The sequence below is a fragment of the Delphinus delphis genome, chromosome 3, assembly GCF_949987515.2.
Source record: "Delphinus delphis chromosome 3, mDelDel1.2, whole genome shotgun sequence".
In the NCBI taxonomy this organism is placed as follows: Eukaryota; Metazoa; Chordata; class Mammalia; order Artiodactyla; family Delphinidae; genus Delphinus; species Delphinus delphis.
This window is the reverse complement of record NC_082685.1, coordinates 84,607,735-84,633,078: the sequence shown is the minus strand read 5'-3', so window position 1 is coordinate 84,633,078 and position 25,344 is coordinate 84,607,735. Positions and strand designations below refer to the sequence as shown.

At 35.0% G+C, this 25,344-nt stretch overlaps 1 protein-coding gene across 7 annotated transcripts in view; it reads left to right on the top strand.

The window, feature by feature from the left end:
- The window catches only part of FER (FER tyrosine kinase), a 468,208-nt gene that overhangs the window by 139,433 nt on the left and 303,431 nt on the right, over positions 1-25,344 (top strand). For all 7 annotated transcript variants that reach the window (XM_069540597.1, XM_069540596.1, XM_069540595.1 and 4 more), the window contains 2 exons: positions 9,916-10,038; positions 22,907-23,096. In XM_069540597.1, the coding sequence (XP_069396698.1) occupies positions 9,916-10,038; positions 22,907-23,096 (313 nt within the window). The remainder of the gene's footprint in view (positions 1-9,915; positions 10,039-22,906; positions 23,097-25,344) is intronic.

Below are 25,344 nucleotides of genomic sequence, written 5' to 3'. Positions count from 1 at the left end.
GTCATGTACCAAAATGTTCATTGCAGCTCTATTTACAGTAGCCCGGAGATGGAAACAACCTTTGTGCCCATCATCAGATGAATGGATAAAGAAGATGTGACACATATGTACAATGGAATATTACTCAGACATAAAAAGAAACGAAATTGAGCTATTTGTAATGAGGTGGATAGACCTAGAGTCTGTCATGCAGAGTGAAGTAAGTCAGAAAGAGAAAGACAGATACCGTATGCTAACACATATATATGGAACTGAAGAAAAAAAAATGTCATGAAGAACCTAGGTGTAGGACAGGAATAAAGACACAGACCTACTAGTGAATGGACTTGAGGATATGCAGAGGGGTAAGGGTAAGCTGTGACAAAGTGAGAGAGTGGCATGGACATATATGCACTACCAAACGTAAAGTAGATAGCTAGTGTGAAGCAGCCGCATAGCACAGGGAGATCAGCTTGGTGCTTTGTGACCGCCTGGAGGGGTGGGAGGGAGGGAGATGCCAGAGGGAAGAGAAATGGGAACATATGTATATGTATAACTGATTCACTTTGTTATGAAGCAGAAACTAACACATCATTGTAAAGCAATTATACTCCAATAAAGATGTAAAAAAAAAAAGAAAAGAATTTCCCTCAACCATTGTTATTGAACACTAAATTCTAAAAGCTTTGGAAATTAGCTATGTAATGAATTAAACCTAAAATTACAATATCATTCTGTGCTTACATATAGAACTTATACTCCATTAATGTCAGGATGACAACTAATGTTGTTTGAATCCCAGGTAATGTCAGGCAGTTTTATATACTTCCTGTACTGTCAAACATTAAAACATGAAGCCAGATCACCATTCCCACCAAATTTGTAGCTGATGTATTTTTTGAGCTCAAACTACATTTCCAGGTGTGAATTTTGGACTTCGGTACAAATATTTTGACATTTCAAAATCCATTTAACTGTGCAGTTGAGGAATTCCCACATAACTTTCAATTAGAAGTGATGAATCTGCAACGTACTGACATGCTAAAAAGCATGCAATATAATTTTATAAATGCTTGCTAAGCAATAAATGTGCTCAATTAAAATATGCTCATGGATTGATACTAGTATTTGGCAGTACCTATCTTTTTAAAGTGAAATACATAAAATCTCATTACATATCTTCATTTACAAGTGAATATTATAGTGGATTTTGTTGATAAGCACTAACTTTGAGTCCCAGTGAAAGGAAATAATAGCACCCTCGAAAGATTTCTGTCCTTTTTAGTAGACTGGTGTAACAATAAATTGTACCCAGTTATTATTATATTTTGAATTTGTCGATAAAATATTTGTGAATTTTTTTTCTCTTTTGCTATATTAATACTTATATAATATCCTTGATTTTGCCTCATGGGGGCAAAGCCTAAAATATTTACTCTCCAGACTTTTATAGAAAATGTTTGCTGACTTTTGTTGTAAGGAATGACACCAATTTAACCCATTGGAATGTCTGAATCAACCTTATCAATTAATGGAATGACAAATAATGCAGTACTCTCACATGTTAAGCAGGACCTCGGGTTTTGTTATGTCTGTTTTTGGCTGTTTTCATTTATAATCTTAACTCGATTTTGGTCTTTGTTTAAACATATACTGCAGTTATATTGGATTGTGTTAGGGAAATACTTTTTGAGTGAGTGAGTTGGGAAGATTTGGAAATATGTAAAATGTTAGAAGGCAGATGATATGTTAGAAGGACAGTTTGATCTTAACCAAATAAATCATGGAAGGCAGGTGGATTTTTTGTATTGAGGTGGATTAGGTTGTATATTAGGAGAAATTCACAACTTTTGCTTGGTTGGTTAGGAGCCATCCTCTTCGGTTTAATCTGTTTAATCTTGAGAAAAGCTAATAGATTTGTGACATGGGAGAGAAGGTCATCCATAAATTGCTATGCTGCTGCAATTGTATTTTAAGAAAGAGTTTCCAAGAAATGGTTTATTTCTTCAATTTATGTAATAGAGAAGAAGTAAATAAGTAATAGAAGTAAGTAATAGAAGTAATAGAGAAGAAGAGTTGTCAGAAAAATTACTTCAGGCAACTGTAACCCTTATTCCACTTGGGTTTTTATTAACCCAAATGTCACAATTAATGTGACAGTATTAGGAATTTGCAATTCATAATGTTTTAGGAAGTTGGGTCTCTTTAAGAGTGCTGTATGATTTAAATAATAATAGCCAATGGTTTGAAGATATACAAAGTATTGTTATAAGTATTAGAAGCTTGTTATTATCCACAATAATTGCTTTAAGCTTTTGTATCTTTTAAATACAACCAAATTTTTAAAAATTTTCTAACTAATACATGTGGGTGATAAAACTGCAAAATATAAGCATATGAATGTATATAAATTGTATTCTTCAGTGGAGTCATTCTATACATACTCTTGCATCATCTACTTTTCTTAACATATATGAAATCTTCTTAGTAGTGTACAGTGCTTTCCTGCTTTCGTGTATGTAACACAATTCATTTAATTTAGTTATTTATTGGTGGACATTTATGTTATTTCTACTGTAGATTTTTTTATTGCCAGCGGCAGATGCAGATTCTGTCGAGCCTGAAGCTTACAAAATTTGGAGGGGAGGAACATCTAACAGAAAAGCTATACAAATTTCCAAATATAAAATTAAGTATGGGACCTTGGAATGTATCATGCAGGTGTGGTTTCTGAAGGTTATGTGTCATTAGCATCATAGTAAATTCACCTTTGGTTATTGCGAGTATAAGTCGTGGCACAGTAAACATCCTTGTATTTACAGCTTTGTACACTTGTTGAAGCATATATATTGGATAAATTTTGTGAGGTGGAATTACTAAGATGGAGAATATTAGTTGTTAAGATCATGGACTTAGAGTTTAAGCTGCCTGGGCTCTAATACCAGGTCTTCCACATACCAGCTCTGTGAACTTGGACAAGATCCTTAACCTCTCTGTACTTCAGTTCCTCATATGATAATGAAAATAATACTAATAGTTTTGTTATAAGACTGATGTGAATTTAAGTGCTATTTCTAAAGTGCTTAAAACTGTGCTTGTCAGTCAGTACATGTTAAGTATTATGTCAGTTTTGTGAGTTTTTTTAAATGAGATAGTGTCATTTTATGACATTTAGATATTTGCGTCATGATTCTTTAAGTATACCATGATATCTAATTAAAAATTTTAAATAAGCCTTTTGAACTGTTACTGTTATATTTGTGTACAGAACATATACAACAATGACATCGTAGTGAATAGTTCTTTGAAATTTGCAAACTATTTTTATGTTTATTAAGTCATCTATATATAACCTGTATATACTGGAATGTTTTCCTCTTAATTCATTCCACTCCAGGTGGAGAAAAGGGACAATATTTTCCCCATATAATTCCATTCTTCTAAATCTTCTTTGTCTTTTGTACTTTGAATTTGCAACCGTGGGTCTGTAGAGATTTAGAAATATTAAGAAATTTTGACTTCAAAGGCTTATCTTTACTCAATTTTTTATTTAAGAAGACTTTGCATAAAGCTCTGCTATGCTTTGTTTGCGCTAAGGCTGTAAAAGATTAAAGCCTGAAGAAGAGGTACTATTTTTTTTGACATGATCAAGAGCGAGATGAAGTAGAGGAAACTAATATTATTATTCCTTTTTCTGTGATCTTCTTCTCCTTCCCTTTTTCTTGTCTCCTTTCTTTCTTCTTCCAGCCTTCATTACTCAACGTAACAGGTAGTAAATTCTAGCTAACATAACAGACCTGCCAGAGAACAGAAGTATTACTAGCTCTTCTAGGCCTTTGTTTTAACTTCTAGGACCTTTCCAGCTCTTTAGAGAATCTAATAAGCTGGTGGTAGGTTTCTTTCTCTTTCTGGGTTAAAATTGTTTTAGCACAAATCAGAAATTTGAAAAGAAATCACGAGTACCACCTCATTCTTCTCACAAATGAGCTGACATGTGTACGTCACAAGTTTAGCATAAACAAAACTTCATATTTAATTCTTCATTGAAAGCTTATATGATATTTTTCAGAAGGCTGAATGATTGCTAAAGGAAGTAGAAAGTATTAGCAGATTTGGATTTTAATATACTTGGCTAGAATTGCCACGTGCCAGTGGTCTCTGATAGAGGGAGTTAGGCAGTCTAAGGTGGTTTAAACAATGGATCAGGACTCTGGCTTTCACCTCATTCCTCCCTTCTTACCCCATTTCAAAGTAAAAAGAGGGCAACACTACAATTAACTAGAGTAACTATGATGCTCACCACAATCAACTGTCTTCCCTTGAATTTTTCCAAGTGATAAATATGAAGAAATCAATAGTAAAACTCCCCATTTTTTGCTTCCTTTTAGATTTGTGGTGATACTATTACTGTCATGTCACATCAAATCAACATGTATGTGTATGTATATGTGTGTGTATAGAGACATACTGTTTTGTTTGCATCAAGAATAACAAAGACATGCAAGCTTATGTTAATTTCTCATGGAACCGAAATTCTTCACATTTCCAAAAAGTTAGAGTTCTTGGGAATGACACTGTTATAAAGGGAAAAACAACTTTTAATTATGAATGGCTCCTCTACTTTCAATGTAGCATTCTTGCAATTTCTTTACTTTACTTGTCCTTAATTAGGAATAATGTATAAATAATATAACCTGTTCTTGAGTTTTATTTAAAATACACTCAATCCTACCTCTGCCTTGGGAGCAATGTTAACTTTTGCGTCCAATGTTAACAAAATATTCTTTAAAAAAATAGAAGACAATTTTTTTTTTCTTTTTTTTTGGCTGTGCCATGTGACCTGTGGGATTGTAGTTCCCCGACAAGGGATCGAACCTGGGCCCTCTGCAGTGAAAGCACGGGGTCCTAACCACTGGACCGCCAGGGAATTCCCTAGAAGACAATATTTAAAGTTACTTTTCAGAAAAATATTTTTTACGAAACTAGTAAAATTGGTTAATAATATACAGTTACATTTATAGGGAATATACTATGCTTCCAAATCCATGTTAGGAACTTTAAAACTATTCATCATAGTTACAGGAACTCTTTAAATTAAGTATTAATTTCTGTTTTATTAGGGAAGAAAATGGAAGTTTAGAAAAGCCAAGTAAATATTGAACATGAAGGTGTCTGCTTCTAGACCTGTTGTCTGTTATACCAGAGTAAGGTGCTTTACAAAATGCAGTAGAGGTGTAGAATTATAAACACAAATAATTCTCTTAATCTGATGTAGAAAGGTAAAGTGATTAGCTTGACAATAAAATGTTTGCATGAAAGGAGTCAGCCCTGTACTAATGACATCTATATACAGAGAACTAAAGCTTCCCTCACTGCACCACTGCAGTAGGGGTTCATATATCAGTTTAGCCCATATGGTGGGTGAAAATCATAAATTGTGCTGTTCTCACATTGAGGTAGCTCTTTGGTTTCACACTCTAGATAATTGAGAATGATTGGAATCAGGAGAGCCTTGGGAGTTATTAGGGAATTGCAGAAAAAAGCTTAATGTGTGAACTCATGAGAAAAACAAGACACAGAGAACTGAGTTGAGCACATACTTGCAGAGTGTGCAAGACACTGTGCTAAGTGTAAGGGATGTGCTGTGAAGAGTAAGCCATGGTGCCTGCATCTTACAGTTTGGTGGGACTATGTATTTATTTCAGGATGGAGCAGAGAATATGGTACAGTGAGAAGAATTGAGAAGAAACTAGGGAAAGAAACAGTAATAGTCAAAGAGAGGAAAGAAGAAGAAGAGAGGGTTGGAAGAAAAAAGGTCGATGTCTCTTCTACTAGAATGTAAGTTTCCTGAAGCCAAACTTGTTTATTGTTGTATCCCTAGTGTCTAGGAGCATGCCTGACACAAGGTATGCTCTTAGTAAACACCTGTTTAGATGAATGAAGGAAGAATTGAGAAGAGAGGTGAATGGAAAATTGAGCAGGAAGAAAAGAAGAGAATAGAGAAAGGTATAGGAGAGAGAAGTAAAAGAACAGAGGAGAGGAAAGTGATAAAGAGAGGGAAAGAGCTTTCTACCAAATTCAGCTTTGATGCAACATGGCCAAGGCAGTGGTGAGAAGCTTGTCTTTATTACCTCTAGACTGGGGTTGGGACGGGTACAGAGGTAGGGTCCTGTGTTCCAGACTTTCATGCTGATTAAATGAGATTATATATAGGGCAGAGTTTTATAAAGAGCAAAGCATTATGTGTGAGTGTTATTTACTTATGTATTTATAGTTGTTAATAAGTAGCTTGAAGCCAGAAGTTGAAATGTAGGTTTCTTGAGAATGACCTCTAATTTTAATACAGTAATGCTTTCTGTGTCTAGTAGTCAGGATATGAACTATTCTACAAAACTGAATTTTCCTGATAATCAAAGCTTATATTGTCATCAAATTCAACAAAATAATTTTACCAGATTTGATGTATGTCTCTTGTAAATATATATATATATTCTTAAAAAAATACCTATCTAATTTAACCTTTCCCTTATGATTCTGGATCATTATTATAAGCATCATTGATTATGTTTTGCTATAATATATTACTGCCCTCAGAAACCTGTTGAGATTTATTATGTTGCTTAACTCTTAACATAGATGAAGTAATCTGGATTACTGTTTTGTGAGTTCTTCTGATTATGTCTCATGGTTTTTCTGTCTCTTCTATCTCTATTACCTATTATTTAATAGTTTAAAAATCAAATTAATTTTTGTTATAAGAGATTTAACTAATATAGATTAATATAGAGTAAAATACAAGAGGCTTTTTTGTCCTTAAATCACGCTTTATTCCAATCCCAAACCCCTCAGAGTGATGATGAAAGTTTGGTTTGTAGTAACCTGTTTTTTCTCCACACATAAATACATACATAGTGTATTAATCTGCTATGGCTGCCATGATAAAATACCATGAATGGGTGGATTAATCAACAGCATTTACTTCTCATTGTTCTGGATGTTAGAAGTTCCAGATCAAGGTGCTGGCCAGTTTGGCTCCTGGTGAAATTATTTTCCTGGGTGTAGACTGCTGCCTTCTTGTGTACTCACATGACCTCTTCTTTGTCTGGGATTGGAGAGAGAGACAGCATGAGCGAACCCTCTGGTGTCTCGTCTAAGGACACTAATCCCATCATGAAGGCTCCACCCTCACAAACTCATCTAACCCTAATTACCTCCCAAAGTCCCTCTCTCCAAATACCATCACTTTGAGGGTTAGGATTTCAACATATGAATTTTGAGGGAATACAATTCAGTCAGTAGCACATATACACATACATTTATTTCAATATAAATGGAACCATGCTATATGTATTTTTCAGCATCATGCCTTTTAATTTAAGACTTTGCCTTGGAAGAATGTTTTATGTGTGCACCTCATTCTTTTTAGTGACTGTATGCTCTGTATCTTAAATGGATTAAAATTTATTCAGCTATTCCCCTGTTGATGAACATTTAAATATTTTTTAGTTTTTTGTTTTATAAACAGTGTTATAACAAACATCTTCATATGGACTGATTGTGTGCACTTTGTAAAGTATTCTGGTAAGACAGATTTTTAGATGGTCAAAGAATATTCTAATTTGAAGTTTGAGAGACAATTCCAAGTTGACCACTAAAAAATTTGTGCTAGTTTTGTCACATCAATAGGGTATGTGTCTTCCTTCCTTCCTCCCTCCCTCTCTCCCTCCTTCCCTATATTTTGAGTTGTTCTGATTATGTCTCATAGTTTTTCTACCTCTTCTATCTCTATTACATATTATTTAATAGTTTAAAAATCATATTCACTTTTGTTATGAGATTTAAATAATATAGATAAATATAGAGTAAAATATGAGAGGCTTTTTTGTCCTTAAATCACCCCCTATTCCAATCCTATACCCCTTCCATCCTTCCTATATCTTCCTTCCTTCCTTTTTCTTTCTTTCTACAATATTGAGAATACTGAATATTATCACTTTTTCATGCTTGTCAATTTTAGTAGGTGAAAAATAACTTACTATTCATTTAATTTGCAGGGTTTTTTTTTTTGTGATTCAGGTTGTAAATATTTCCGTGTGCTTACTGATCATTTGAATTTTTCTTGATGAACTTCCTGTTGTGTTTTTTGTCCATTTTCATAGTAGGTTGACTTTTTTCTAAGAGTTTTTCTACATGAGCTTTTGCTTGTAATTCCCAATGCAAATATTTCTTCGAAGTTTGACTTTTACTTTTGACTTTATTTATCATCTCTTTAACTTTAAATAAATTCAAATATTCATATACTTGGGTTATTTAATATTTTGTATATTTTGGGTTTCATGTCTCGCTTTAAAAAGCTGAAGATAAAAATTTTAATGTGATATGATAGCTGTGTATGTATATTTTATGATTATAGAAATTTTATTTTTCCTTTTTGTAGTTGAACTATAGTTGATTTAAAATACTGTGTTAATTTCAGGTGTTCAGGAAAGTGATTCAGTTATATATACATATATATATATATATATATATATATATATATATTCTTTTTCAGATTCTTTTCCATTATAGGTTATTAAAGGATATTGAATATAGTTTCCTGTGCCATACAGTAAATCCTTGTTGCTTATCTATTTTATATATAGTGGTGTATATCTGTTAATCCCATACTTCTAATTTATTCCTTCCCTCCCTTTCACCTTTGATAACCATAAATTTGTTTTCCATGTCTGTGAGTCTGTTTCTGTTTTGTAAATAAGTTAATTTGTATTATTTTTTAGATTCCAGCTGTGTGTGTTTTCGTGGTAGAAATATTTCTATTCAGGACCAAATGCATTTTATGTGACCAAAAATTGTCTGGTCTATGGGTACATATTAATTTTACGTATTTAATTGTACTCAAATCTATATATTAATAAAAAATACCTCTATTGTAATATGTGACAACAGAAATAGTTTATATTAAATTACCATGTGACTGAGCCTTACTTTCTTTTCTTTAAAATAAGGATAACAGTATCTATCTCATACGTTGTTGTGAGAATTAAATGGGATAATATATGCAAATAATACTAGATGTTATTTACTCAGATGCCTCCTAAGTACCATTCATTGTTTATACATTAGTGTATTTCATCTTCAAAACAATGCTCTGAAGCAGGTATTACAGTACCCAAAATACTAATGAGAAAATAGATCCAATGAGCTTAAGCAAGTTGCCCAGAATCTCAGATAAAAAGTGGCAAAGCCAGATTATAAATACATGTTATTCTGAAAACAAAAATCGCGTTTTTTTCACTATACACTCTTCCTGGGAGATGACAGGTATTTTTTACTTTAGTCCTTTTCTCTTTCTCCATTTTCAGTTTCTCTTTCTCTTTTGCTGTTTGATGAATAAGACTCCCTAAAACAGACTGTCCAAGAGTACTCACTGTGATTATTGAAATGTTCTTTTCTCTGTCCAAAGGGGTAGCCATTAGCCACATGTGTCTGTTGAGTGCTTGAAAGGTGGCTGATGGAACTGAGGAACTGAAATTTTACTCTTAATTAATTAATTAAATTTATATTTTTATATGCATTAACTTTTTTTTTTAACATCTTTATTGGAGTATAATTGCTTTACAATGGTGTGTTAGTTTCTGCTTTATAATAAAGTGAATCAGCTGTACGTGCACATATATCCCCATATCTCCTCCCTCTTGCGTCTCCCTCCCATCCTCCGTATCCCACCCCTCTAGGTGGTCACAAAGCACCGAGCTGATCTCCCTGTGCTATGCAGCTGCTTCCCACTAGCTATTTTACATTTGGTAGTGTAAAATTACATGCGACTACTGTTTTGGACATTGCAACCTTAGATATATGAATCCCTTTTTTTTTTTGTATGTATAAAGTGAGTGTAATTAATGTATTGATTGATAATGAGGAAACTGTTCATTCTAGGTTGAAAACTTTAGCAGAGGAACTTATACAGACACAGCAGATGCTTTTAAATAAGGAGGAAGCTGTCCTGGAGTTAGAGAAGAGGATTGAGGAATCTTCTAAGACCTATGAAAAGAAGTCTGAGTGAGTAAAACAAAAATAATTTGAAGGAAGAAAGTTTAATTGGTGTAATTTTACAGAAGTACTTCAGTTACATGGAATTATGGATGTGTAATTTCTAGAAGCTGAAATTTCATATTAAGTATAAAACTGTGTATGGTTGAATTACTTTCTTGGACTCTAGAAGAGTGATTTTGTGTTTTTATCAATATAGTGTATTGATCATATGTCTCAATGTTTTAATGGTTTGAATTATTTTCTGAAAAACCCTGTTAAAACCTGTCTTTACTCCCCCTCATCAAAGTCTACCAGATTCACTGTGAATTCCTTGTTAAGAAAGTGACAGACCAGTATTATCTAGAAACTGGTTTCTACTGTGTTAGAAGGAAGCAAATAAACTTACTAAAAAAGAGCAGTCTGTTTCACCTATAAAAATCCTTCTGATATTCGCTGTGCTGTTTTTGTCTTACTGTTGTTTTTCTTGCTGATTTCTGGATCTGTAAATATTTTCATGGATCCTCTGACATAACTTGTTTTGCTATACTCTTGTTTTTACTGATTTCAATAATTATGTTTTCTACTATATTAAGGTTTAAATTTCGATCTAAAATTTAAAATTTCTAATCTGACTTTGGTCATTGTTTGCATCTCTAACAGGGGTTACTGGTATGGTTTCTCTAATCCTAGACTAGAATATATAAATTTCTTGCTATCATACTTTCCCAATTGGTGTGATTTGTCAAGACTTTCAAGGATTGTGATGTGTAGCATTTGTCTGGTCTATACTTGCTCTTACTTTCTACACAACCTTTCAAATATTTTCTACTTCTCTCAAATTTCTGATCCTTTTATATACCCCATCATAGTCAGCAGATGGACCTCTCCTACATTATAGAAAAAATTAGAATCATTAGGTGGCAAGTCCCTTATTTTCTAGATATTTTAGATATCTAAATGCACCACGTTTGTACCCATTCTCTTTCCTTACTTCCATAGAGGATCTGTTCCTTTTCCTGTCTATTTCTTGTGCCTATTTTTATATCTCATCATCTCTTACTTTCCCAGAAATTTTACATTGTTTTATATATTATGTTCACCTTTTCTTCTCAACTGTGTCCTGTGCTCACTTTTTAAATATTCTTAGGTTTTGACTCCTGAAAATAATCTCTACCTTTCTTACCACCCTAGATAACCTGTCATTAATCTTCATCTTTTCCCTCAATTACTGTCTTTGCTTTCTGTTTTCTTAGTCAAACTTGTTGTAAGAGTGCTAATGAGCACTCATTTCCTCAAGTCTCACTTAGTAATTAACCCACAGATATCTGGCTTCTGCCCTGTCACTGTTGAAATAGGTAGGTATCTATGAGATCATCAATGACCTTTATATTGCTAAGTTTAGCAATGATCTTACTTGACCTCCTCACAGTATCTTTGTTGACTTCATTTCTCTTGGCCTTTGGGACCAAGGTGACAGATCTTGCTTCTCTCTTTCTGGCCACTCCATTGTAAATTCATCCTCCCCACTCAGCCAGAATATTTTGGAGTTACCCAAGGCATGGCCCTAGGCTATGTCATTCTCCTCTCTGTACTCTATCTCTAGGTGATCCCCTGAAGATGACTCATGTATATTACTCTCGCTCAGAGTTCCTCTCTGAACTCTATGGCCGTGTAATCAGTTGCCTACTTGACATGCCTCCTTGGGTGCCTCAGAAGTACACTAAATTTCTCATATCTAAGGCTGAATTAAAAATCCCCTCAAGGGCTTTCCTGGTGGCCCAGTGGTTGAGAGTCCGCCTGCCGATGCAGGGGACACGGGTTCGTGCCCTGGTCCGGGAAGATCCCACATGCTGCGGAGCGGTTAGGCCCATGAGCCATGGCCGCTGAGCCTGCGCGTCTGGAGCCTGTGCTCCGCAACGGGAGAGGCCACAACAGTGAGAGGCCCGCATGCCGCAAAAAAAAAAAAAAAAAAAAAAAAAAAAAAAAAATCCCCTCAATATAACCCAACCCAATGCAACCTAGTTCACTCTTAGTATTTTTTAAAATTTCAGTGAATGGCAACACCATCTATCCTGTTGTATAACTCAGGATATTAGGAGCCTACTTCTCCCACTTATACTATGGCTTTTATTACAACTTGGTGTTAAATGTCATATTGAAATTGATGAGCCTTTTAAAGGTGAGAACAGGGAAATTTGAGTTACTCTGGATATTCCTTTAATAAATCTGGAAATTTTCAGTATTGCATCAACAGAAGATTCTACTGGGATTATAAAAATAAAATTTATCAACCATTGCACGTATAAAGTTAAAAAAATTATCTTTTGTTTTTCTCTATTTGCTAGTAAATCTCTTCAGATGACCAAGCAGTTGTACGTTTTACAGTTTTGTACATGTGCACATTGTAAATGACTCCTGTTTTATAATTTAGCAGATATAAAGAAATACAGTAGGTTAGCTGACCCTCTCACCAGCATGTCTGAGTTGCTGGGGGAGGCAATCTTTAAGTGTTGTCTTATCCTGGTAGTTGTAGATTCTTTGATTTTTTTGGTATGTTCTCTTGACTCACATCTTCGATTCTCTCTTCATCTACATAATCAGTGTGATCCACATTCCTCCACCTACTTGTATTTATCAGAAGATGAGAATGGGCGTAGAGGAGAGGAAGCTTAAAGGGTGGTGGACATATGGGAAATAATATCTCTTGAGTTTGTACTCTGTTCCACATACTATGCTAGTTGTTTTATATATGTTAATTCACTGAATGTTATCTTCACTATGCTCCCTGTGTAATTACCTGGATTTTACCCGTAAGACTTAGAGAACTTAGATAACTTACTTAGAATCACATACCCAGTAAGTGATAGAAAATGCATGAGTTCCTGACTCCAAGGTTTCTGTCTGTTTGATCACAGTAATTGCTTTATCTTACGATTTTAACAGTGTTCTTAGGAGAATAAATTAGACGGGATAAGTATGTCAAGCAGTTCAGGGAATGAGTCCTGTTTAACCCAAGTTCTGTCACCCCTTTGTTATTAATGGAGTTTTTATTGTTAGCTTCAGGGCATAATCTTGAAAATGTTAAGCATATTTATATAACTAAGTAGTCATTTTGAAATCTCATTAATTTAGACATTGGTAGGGTTGAAGTTTGTCTTTGAATCATATGTTAAAATATTTTGCTAAACAAATAGTCTGAAAGGGATTCTAGGGTAAATGTTTGCATTTCACTTTCTTAATATTTCTTAAACATTTCCATTTTTTGTGTGTATATGTAAATATATATGTCTACATATATTTATTTAAATATATGATTAAGAGCAATTTTTATCTAGTTTCAAAAATAGATTTATTTTTACTCTGCAGATATTTATAGCTTCATATACCATGTTAGTTAAAAGTAATAAAACAGGGACTTGCCTGGTGGCGCAGTGGTTAAGAATCCCCCTGCCAATGCATGGGACATGGGTTCTATTCCTGGTCTGGGAAGATCCCACATGACGCGGAGCAACTAAACCCATGCACCACAACTACTGAGCCTGCGCTCTAGAGCCCACGAGTCACAACTACTGAGCCCACGTGCCACAACTACTGAAGCCCGCACACCTAGAGCCCGTGCTCTTCAACAAGAGAAGCCACTGCAATGAGAAGCCTGTGCACTGCAGTGAAGGGTAGCCCCCACTTGCAGCAACTAGAGAAAGTCCGCATGCAGCAGCGAAGACCCAACGCTGCCAAAAATAAATAAATAAATAAAAAATGAAAGTAACAAAACAATAAAACAAAACTACATTTTTTCCAAATACTAAAAATATCCTATATTAGATAATTTACATTCTTAAATTATTTCTAAATTAATGGAATTATGTGAATGTTTACTTAATAGAAATAGCATTTGTGTTCCTATGAAAATATAACATATGAGGGACTAATGTTAAAACCTTTAAATTTGGGTTTAACATAAATTTCTCCAAAGCATCTTATAATAACAGTGAAAAAATAAACGATATGAGAAATCATTTGATAGCTTTGAGTCCTATAATTGAATAATATAAAGTGAAAAATGAACTTAAAGAATGGTTTTTATGTGACATTAAATTCACACTAAGAAACACAGAGTTTTAGCTTATATAAATGATGCAGGTCTCAGTTGAAGTACAGCTATTGCAAAATTTTATTTAAAAAATAGGGTGGGGCTTCCCTGGTGGCGCAGTGGTTGAGAGTCCGCCTGCCGATGCAGGGGACACGGGTTCGTGCCCCGGTCCGGGAAGATCCCACATGCCGCGGAGCGGCTGGGCCCGTGAGCCGTGGCTGCTGAGCCTGCGCATCCGGAGCCTGTGCTCCGCAACGGGAGAGGCCACAACAGTGAGAGGCCCGCGTACTGCAAAAAAAAAAAAAAAAAAAGGGTGGGTGAAAGGAATAAAACCAACCATTTGAAATGGTATAATTTTAATAGAACACAAAGCGTCACTCTAGTATACATATCTTTGCTCAGTACTTCCAACGCATTTTTATTCAAACTGAAATAATATCCATCTTCTCCTGATCTATGATCCTTGACTACTGTATTAGAAAATAGTTTATGGGAAAATATACCAAGCAAATGTCATTTATGACTCATTGGCATAAAGAGCTGGTAATGTTACTATTGGTTTTAATGCTTAGTTTGATTTACAGAAAGTGAATGATTATTCAGTTTTGTATTATGCTGTACCATTATCACCGAGTACTTAAAAATACTTTGTACATTATAAAATCATAACTCTTAGAGCCATGCAAAATCTTAAGAGATCACTTGATTCAACCTCCTTGTCTTTCAAATTATGTGATATCTGAGGGCCAGAAATTTTAAGAGACTTGCAAAGATTCACATCTGGCTTGTAGTGAAGGTAATACTTGAACCATCTGGAGTATTGTTCTGGTTTGCAAACTCAGGTACCTTTTATTTTTGTCTCAGAATTTTTAGATTATATCCACTAGGTGCTATGAATACAGTGAAAGGTTAAGACACATATGGTCACATGTCTCATGAAGCTTACACTTTTGTAGAGTAGACCAGTACAAAACAGGACATTAACAATTGTGATAATTGCTGTGAAACAAGGAGTTCAGATAGAAGAATAACAGAGGAGTACCCACTTAAGATAGGTGGTCAGGGGTCTTGTAGGAAATGGCAGTTTTGCTGAGACCTGAAGGACAGAAAGTGCCCTCCAAGTGAAGAATGCATGGAAAGAGTAGTCAGAAATAGGGAGTAAATAGCACCTGCATAAGTCCTGATCCCTTCAATGTTTTAAATTTATTTATAGCTTCTTGTGCATCTTGTATTATACAATCATGCATTTATTGTAATTTTCTTCTTCTTGAAATATTTATAGCTTTTTTGCTCAATGGTGTTATAAGCATATAAAATAATTATAGTGTGTTACATAGTGATTATATAACAGTATTGTTTAAAAAGTAATTATTGGGGCTTCCCTGGTGGCGCAGTGGTTGAGAATCTGCCTGCCAATGCCGGGGACAAGGGTTCGAACCCTGGTCTGGGAAGATCCCACATGCTGCAGAGCAAGTAGGCCTGTGAGCCACAACTACTGAGCCTGCGTGTCTGGAGCCTGTGCCCCACAACAAGAGAGGCCGCGACAGTGAAAGGCCCGCGCACCGCGATGAAGAGTGGCCCCTGCTCGCCGCAACTAGAGAAAGCCCTCGCACAGAAACGAAGACCCAACACAGCCAAAAATAAAAAAAAAATAAATAAAACTTTAAAAAAAAAAAAAAGTAATTATTGAACAAAAGCAAGATGTTAATATATTTAGTAGGTCCTTGTTGATTATCTATTTTATATATAGTAGTGTGTATACGTTAATCTCAAACTCCTAATTTATCCCTCCCCCCTACCTTTCTCCTTTGGTAATCATAAGTTTGTTTTCTAAGTCTGTGAGTCTATTTCTGTTTTGTAAATAAGTTCATTTGTATCACTTTTTTAGATTCCAGATATAAGTGATATTATATGATATTTGTCTTTGACTTACTTCACTTAGTATGATAATCTCTAAGTCCATCCAAATTGCTGCAAATGGCATTATTTCATTCTTTTTTATGGCTGAGTGATATTCCCTTTTATGTATTTCCTAATTCTTGGTGTTAGGATAGTGTCTCAGAATGTCTAAGTGATTGCCGATATGACATAATAGATATTTAGAACTCCTGAAGAAGAATTTAAAAAGGCCTATTTCTGAAACAGATTATTTAGAAACCCAAGGTATATGAGATGATAGAAACCTCACGTTACCACAGGAAGCAGCAGTGAAACTTTTTGTTTTGGCCATGCTGTGCGGCCTGTGGGATCTCAATTCCCCGACCAGTGATTGAACCTGGGCCACGGCATGGGTGAAAGCACTAAACCCTAACCACTAGACTGCCAGGGAACAACCACTGATACATATTTTTAAATTAAATTTTAATGGAGATAATTACAGATTGGCATGTAGTTGTAAGAATTAATACAGAGAGATCCCATAAACCTTTTCAGTTCCCCTTAATGGTAGCATCTTGCAAAACTATAATATAATATCATAATCCGATATTAACATTGATACAGGCATGGTTTGGAACATTTTCATCACTGCAAGGATCCCCCATTTTGTACTTTTATAGCTACATTGCCTTCTATCTCCCACCCCCTCCTTAACACCAGTTAAGGGCAACCAGTAATCTATTTTCCATTTCTATAATTTTGTCTTTCCAAAAATGTTATATAAAATGGAATCATAATGTATGTAACCTTTTGAGATTGTCTTTTTACATTAATTGTAATTCTCTGGTGATTCATCCAGGTACTTTCATTCCTTTTTACTCTTATGTAGTATTCCATAGCATGTGTATTAGTTTCCTAGGACTGCCATTTTGAAGTACCACAAACTGGGCAGCTTAAAAAAAGATATAAATTTATTCTATGACAGTTCTGGAGGCCAAAAGTCTGAAGTAAGGTCTTGGCAGGCTGGTTTCTTATGGGCTCTAAGGGAGATTCTGTTCCATGCCTTTGTCCTAGCTTCTGCTGATGGCCGGCAGTTCTAGGCATTCCTTGGTTTATAGAAGCATCACTACAATCTCTGCCTCCATCTTCATATAGTGTTCTGCCCGTGTGGTCTCTTTTCTGTATCCAGATTTTCTTCTTCTTACAAGGACATCAGTCATGGATTGAGGGCCCAACCACTCCAGTATGACCTCATCTTAACTAATTACATCTGCAACAACCCTGTTTCCAAAACGGCCACATTCTGAGGTTCCTGGGGTTAGGATTTGAACATATCTTTTTAGAGGACACAATTCAACTCATGACTGTATAGATATACCATAATTTGATCATTCACCCTGTGAAGAATATCTGGTTTGTTTCTGTCTCCATATAGCTTTCTTTTTACTGTCTCCATATAGTTTTGCCTTGTACAGATGTCATATAATTAGAATCATACATTATGTAGCCTTTTCAGATTGGCTTCTATCACTTAGTAATGTACATTTAAGCTTCCTCCATGTCTTTTTGTGGGCTGGTAGCTTGTTTCTTTTGAGCAGTGAAAAGTATTCCATTGTCCAGATATACCACAGTTTATCCATTCATCTGCTGAAGAACTTATTGGTTGCTTCCCAGTTGTGGCAGTTTTGAATAAAGCTGTTGTAAACATTCATGTGTGGGCTTTTATGTGGACATAAGTTTTTGACTCCTTGGGCTAAATACCAAGGAGTATGATTGCTGGACCATATGGTAAGAGTATGTTTAGTTTTGTAATAAACTACCAAACTGTCTTCCAAAGTGACTGTACCATTTTGCATTTCCACCAGTAATGAATGAGAGTTCTTGTTGCTTCACATCCTCACCAGAATTTGGTGTTGTCAATGTCCTGGAGCTTGGCCATTCTCATAAATGTATGATGCTATCTCATTGTTCTTTTAATTTGCATTTTTTTGATGGCATATGATGTGGAGCATTTTTTCATATGCTTATTTGCCATCTGTATATCTTCTTCAGTAAGGTATCTGTTAAGGTCTTTGGCCCATTTTTTAATAGTTTGTTTGTTTTCTTGTTGTTGACATTTAAGAGATCTTTGTATATTTTGGATAACAGGCCTGTATCAGATGTGTCTTTTGTAAATCTTTTCTCCTAGTCTATGGATCTCCTTCTTTTTTTTTTAAATCAATTTTTAAAAATTGAAGTATAGTTGATTTACAATGTTGTGTTAATTTCTGCTGTACTGCAAAGTGATTCAGTTATACATATATATTCATTCTTTTCAAAAAATATTCTTTTCCATTATGGCTTATCAGAGGGTATTGAATATAGTTCTCTGTGCTATACAGTAGGACCTTGTTGTTTACCCATTCTATATATAAAAGCTTACATCTGCTAACCCCAAACTCCCCCTCCATCCCTCCCCAAACCCCCTCCCCCTGGACAACCCCAGTCTGTTTTCTATTTCTGTGATTCTGTTTCTGTTTCATAGATAGGTTCATTTGTGTCATATTTTAGATTCCACATATAAGTGATATCATATGGTATTTCTCTTTCTGACTTCACTTAGTATGATAATCTCTAGTTGCATCCATGTTGCTGCAAATGGCATTATTCCATTCTTTTTTTATGGCCGAGTAGTATTCCATTATTTTTATGTACCACATCTTATTTATCCATTCATCTTTCGATGGACCTTTATGTTGTTTCCATGACTTGGCTATTGTGAACAGTGCTGTTATGAACATAGGGGTGCATGTATCTTTTTGAATTACAGTTTTGTCTGGATATATGCCCAGGAGTGGGATTGCTGGATCACATGGTAATTTTATTTTTAATTTTATGAGGAACCTCTGTACTGTTTTCCACAGTATCTGCACCAGCTTACATTCCCACCAACAGTGTAGGAGGGTTCCCTTTTCTCCATGCCCTCTCCAGCATTTGTTGTTTGTAGACTTTTTTTTGTGGTACGCAGGCCTCACTGTTGTGGCCTCTCCTGTTGCAGAGCACAGGCTCCGGACATGCAGGCTCAGCGGGCCCAGCCACTCCGCAGCATGTGGGATCCTCCTGGACCGGGGCATGAACCCGCGTCCCGTGCATCAGCAGGTGGATTCTCAACCACTGTGCCGCCAGGGAAGCCCTGTAGACTTTTTAATGATGGCTGTTCTAACCAGTGTGAGGTGGTACCTCACTGTAGTTTTGATTTGCATTTCTCTGATAATTAGCAATGTTGAGCATCTTTTCATGTGCCTATTGACCATCTGTATTTTTTCTTTTGAGAAATGTGTATTTAGGTCTTCTGCCCATTTTTGAATTGGGTTGTTTGTTTTTTTTGTTGTTGAGTTGTATGAGCTGCTTATATATTTTGGAAATTCAGCTCTTGTAGGTTGCATTGTTTGCAAATATTTTCTCCTGTTCTGTAGGTTGTCTTTTTGTTTTATGGTTTCCTTTGCTGTGCAAAAGCTTGTAAGTTTGATTAAGTCTCCTTTGTTTATTTTTGTTTTTATTTCTGTTGCCTTGGGAGACTAACATAAGAAAACATTGGTACGATTTATGTCAGAGAATGTTTTGCCTATGATCTCTTCTAGGTGTTTTATGGTGTCTTGTCTTACATTTAAGTCTTTAAGCCATTTTGAGTCTATTTTTGTGTATGGTGAGAGGGTGTGTTCTAACGTTGATTTACATGCGGCTGTCCAACTTTCCAGGACCACTTCCTGAAGAGACTGTCTTTCCCAATTGTCTTTTATATATTAGTAACTTACTTTCAGTAGTGCATGGCACAGTTCATTAAGATATTAATACACTTTATTATGTTGAGGTAAGTTCCCTCTACGCCTACTTTCTGGAGGGTTTTTAACACAGCCAACATCGTTCTCAGTGGTGAAAAACTGAAACCATTTCCTCTAAGATCAGGAACAAGACAAGGTTGTCCACTCTCACCACTGTTATTCAACATAGTTTTGGAAGTTTTAGCCACAGCGATCAGAGAAGAAAAATAAATAGCAGGAATACAAATTGGAAAAGAAGTAAAGCTTTCATTGTTTGCAGATGACATGATACTATACATAGAGAATCCTAAAGATGGTACCAGAAAACTACTACAGCTAATTAATTAATTTGGTAATGTAGCAGGATACCAAATTAATGCAAAGAAATCTCTTGCCTTCCTATACACTAATGATGAAAAATCTGAAAGAGAAATTAAGGAAACACTCCCATTTACCATTGCAACAAAAAGAATAAAATACCTAGGAATAAACGTACCTAAGGAGACAAAAGACCTGTATGCAGAAAACTATAAGACACTGATGAAGGAAATTAAAGATGGTACAAACAGATGGAGAGATATACCATGTTCTTGGATGCAGGAATCAATATTGTGAAAATGACTCTACTACCCAAAGCAATCTACAGATTCAATTCAATCCCTATCAAAGCACCAATGGCATTTTTCACAGAACTAGAACAAAAAATTGCCCAATTTGTATGGAAACACAAGAGACCCTGAATAGCCAAAGCAATCTTGAGAGAGAAAAATGGAGCTGGAGGAAGCAGGCTCCCTGACTTCAGACTCTACTACAAAGCTAGAGTAATCAAGACAGTATGGTACTGACACAAAAACAGAATTATAGAGCAATGGAACAGGATAGAAAGCCCAGAGATAAACCCACGCACATATGGTCACCTTATCTTTGATAAAGGAGGCAAGAATATACAATGGAGAAAAGACAGCCTCTTCAATAAGTTGTGCTGGGAAAACTGGACAGCTACATGTAAAAGAATTAAATTAGAACACTCCCTAACACCATACACAAAAATAAACTTAAAATGGATTAAACACCTAAACGCAAGGCCAGACACTATCAAACTCTTAGAGGAAAACATAGGCAGAACACTCTATGACATAAATCACAGCAAGATCCTTTTTGACCCACCTCCTAGAGAAATGGAGATAAAAACAAAAATAAACAAATGGGACCCAATGAAACTTAAAAGCTTTTGCACAGCAAAGGAAACCATAAACAAGACGAAAAGACAACCCTCAGAATGGGAGAAAATATTTGCAAATGAAGCAACTGACAAAGGATTAATCTCCAAAATTTACAAGCAGCTCATGCACCTCAATATCAAAAAAGCAAACAACCCAATCCAAATATGGGCAGAAGACCTAAATAGACATTTCTCCAAAGAAGAGATACAGACTGCCAACAACACATGAAAGGATGCTCAACATCACTAATCATCAGAGAAATGCAAATCAAAACTACAATGAGGCATCACCTCACACCAGCCAGAAAGGCCATCATCAAAAAATCTACAAACAATAAGTGCTGGAGAGGGTGTGGAGAAAAGGGAACACTCTTGCACTGTTGGTAGGAATGTAAATTGATATAGCCACTATGGAGAACAGCATGGAGATTCCTTAAAAAACTAAAAATAGAACTACTATATGACACAGCAATCCACTACTGGGCATATACGCTGAGAAAACCATAATTCAAAAAGAGTCATGTACCACAATATTCATTGCAGCTCTATTTACAGTAGCCAGGACATGGAAGCAACCTAAGTGTCCATCAACAGATGAATGGATAAAGAAGATGTGGCACATACATACAATGGAATATTACTCAGCCATAAAAAGAAAAGAAATTGAGTTATTTGTAGTGAGGTGGATGGACGTAGAGTCTGTCATACAGAGTGAAGTAAGTCAGAAAGAGAAAAACAAATACCATATGCTAACACATATATCTGGAATCTTAAAAAAGAAAAAATGGTTCTGAAGAACCTAGGGGAGGACAGGAATAAAGACATAGATATAGAGAATGGACTTGAGGACACTGGGAGGGGGAAGTGTAAGCTGGGACGAAGTGAGAGAGTGGCATGGACATATATACACTACCAAATATAAAACAGATAGCTAGTGGGAAGCACCTGTATAGCACAGGGAGATCAGCTCGGTACTTTGTGACCACCTAGAGGGAATGGGATAGGGAGGGTGGGAGGGAGACGCAAGAGAGAGGGATATGGGGATATATGTATATGTATAGCTGATTTACTTTGTTATAAAGCAGAAACTAACACACCATTGTAAAGCAATTATACTCCATTAAAGATGTTAAAAAAAAGAGGTATTAATACACGAAGTATGATAGCATTCCCAGAGATATTCCTCACCGGCACTGCCTGTTTTCTTGTGGCTTTAATATGGGTGGATTAATTTGAAATTCCTATTTAGGACAGCCTCCAAGGGCTAAAAGATCACTATAAGGTAACATGTGGCCTGTGTAGTTCTCTAAAGGAGAAATGGGGAAGTCTACTGTCTTTATAATGATGTTATGGGGAAGATTTGGGGACTTACACTCATTCCCTTTGTCCTTATCAGAACATCTTTCCCCAGCTCTAAAAACACACCCCTCACAATATGCACACAGCTTGGTTCCAGGCTGTCACCTTGAGTTGGTTTATTTTACTCTAGGCACAGATCTGACTTATCTATGTTCCATTTAAGATTTGAAATAAAGTAAGATTCTCCTTCACTCATATCAATTCAGTTTAGGCTCTACACTTCTGGACCTAAGTGTCTGTACTTTGTGAGGTAGATGTTTTAACTGTAAAATAAAATGAATGCTATATATTGTAATACATTTGAAAGCATCTTGAATTTGGTTTTTGCTTCTAAACATTTCCTTCCATTTTGTTAATGCTAACATTTAGTAACTACTGTGATGACTCAAAATCTGTTTAGTTTCATAATTCTTATGATTCTGTATGACTCTTATAAAGAGGAAAATGAAAGAAAATAGGAGCAAAATATACATATATATAGTTTCCTTTAAAGCCTTTATTTCTTAAAGAAGTTGAAATAATTTATATTAATCTGTTCTCTTTTAGTATTGTACTTCTGCTAAGCCAAAAACAGACACTTGAAGAGATAAAACAGTCAGTCCAGCAGCTGAGATGCACTGAGGCAAAGTTTACAGCACAGAAAGAATTGCTAGAGCAAAAAGTACAAGAAAATGATGGGAAAGAGCCACCTCCAGTAGTAAATTATGAAGAAGATGCGCGATCAGTTACATCTATGGTAAGCCAAAGAGTAATCAAATGAGAAAGTTGAAAGAGTAGTATATAGGTAATAAGTGAATACAAAAAGTAATTCTGGTTGCTGTAACAAATTATTACTCTTGTTAATATGCAGGTCCTATTAAACTTGTTTGTAAATGCAAAATAGACTTGTCAGTCACCTCAGGTCACCTGGAGAGCACTTTCAGGAACCACCTGTAGAGTCAAAGGAAAAAGCTCTTCTCTTGCCTTCAAAACTGAAAACAAAGACTGCAGTTGTTTTTATTCCTGGGAGACAGCAGGAAGGTAGGGTGTTATTCTTAAGATAGAAATAAGAAATAAGGAGAAAGATACTTATTAATTTTTTTTCTTATATAAGAACAGTAGAATTTATCTGAGATTGATGATGTGTTTATTGTTTTCACAATACAAAACACTGATTTTTTTAAAGATGATTTTTTCTTATAAATAGCCTTAAACTACAATAAACACATTTAAATCTAGCAACTAGAAATTCAGCTTTATTTTATACAGATTTATTAACTGTTTAAGAATGCCTAGTTTAATTACTTTCTCTCTCTCTTCCCCTTCCTTTCTTCCTTCCTTTATCTTATGTTGGTGGTTTCTATCAGGGGGCAGTTTTGCCCCCCAGGGGTCATTTGGCCATGTCTCCAGACATGTTTGGTTTTCACAGCTGGTGGATGCTATTGCTATCTCGTGGGTAGAGGCCAGTGATGCTACTAAATACCATACAGTGCACGTTACAGCCCATCCCTTCTTAATCACAACAAAAACTTACTCAAACCAAAATATTAATAGTGCCAAGGTTGAAAAAGCCTGAGCTGTATCCTTGATTTTTCTGTGGGTAACTGTATGCAGTCCGTAAATAGAACTATTATATTATAGTTAATTATGCTATAGGTGATATTTTAGTAATTTTTAGTTTATGTGATTCTAAATAGTACAATTAGATTGTTAAATGGATTCGAATGTCTCCATAGGAAAAAAAGACTGCATTTGAAATGTCCAATTCTAGATAAATCTGGATATGAATAGGAAGTGTTTAAATTATTGTGGTTATTACTATTTTTTATTAATTGAGCCATAGTGATCTATACATTACATTGTGAATTATGGATTATAATTCTTTGCTGTCCTTTACTGTCCTACCAGACAATAAAGATCTTACCATGTAGACCAGGGACCCTACTGGAGTAATTTTCTTGCTTCTTGAGTTTTGATAACTAACATGCATTTTTTTCAGAGGAACTTCTGAAGATTTATTCTTTTGCTTGGCTTTGAAACCTTAGTTAGTAAATCTTTTGCTCTCTAAGTGTGGTTTATAGTATTTCCTTGTCCCCATGTGGGTGTGGAATTGGTTACTTCATAGCCTTTTTTAGTGGCAGATAGGTTAAAACGGGCTACCTAATTTATTTTAAGTAATTATGTATGCAGATGACTCATGTTGGCATTATTATTATAGAATAAAAGATAGTTTTTCAAGTCACTAAATGATAGCATATCCCCATTTGATAACAGCAGCTAAAAACTAGACTTTGGAATTTAAAATATAACAGTTCATTAATTCTTATTTCATTAAGAACTTGTAATCATTTGGAGTTTTATCTTTCATAATCATTGAAGAAAAACTTTTTCAGTAAATGAATAAATAATGTTTTAGAGAGAATGTATAATACAGTTTAAGAGGCTAAACTGCTTTCTGGTACTTTCAAACTTTCTCTTATACCCATTTATTAAATGATACCTTATAAATTTTTAGAAAGTGATGTCACGTATTGCATTTATCCAGTTTATTTTAAGTAGTTGAAATGCTATTTGTTTCTATACATCTTATCTATTCACTGAAGCAATGACTTTAGTAAGTCTTTAAGGAATTTACAAAGGAACGCTATATGTAGTTTAAAGTAATAAAGTAACATTTTATAAATCAAACAGGACATTCCTCAGATTGATGGCAACTAATGAGTTTTTCAGTATGTTTTATAAAACAAGTAGAAATATTTGCAATTCATAGTTCTTAAAACTAAATAATACTCCCACGTATATCAGTGAAATTTTTGCATAATTCTATCTTTCAGTAATAATTAGAATATAACTTTTCATTTTATTCAAAAACAATCAAAATATTAAAAGTATAAATGATTTTTTCACCAAATGAATGTTTAAGCATTGTTTTATGAATAACATTACCCAAAAAGCTTGAAATTAATGTAAGCAGTTCCATTGCTTTTTCCTCTCTATAAATTCCA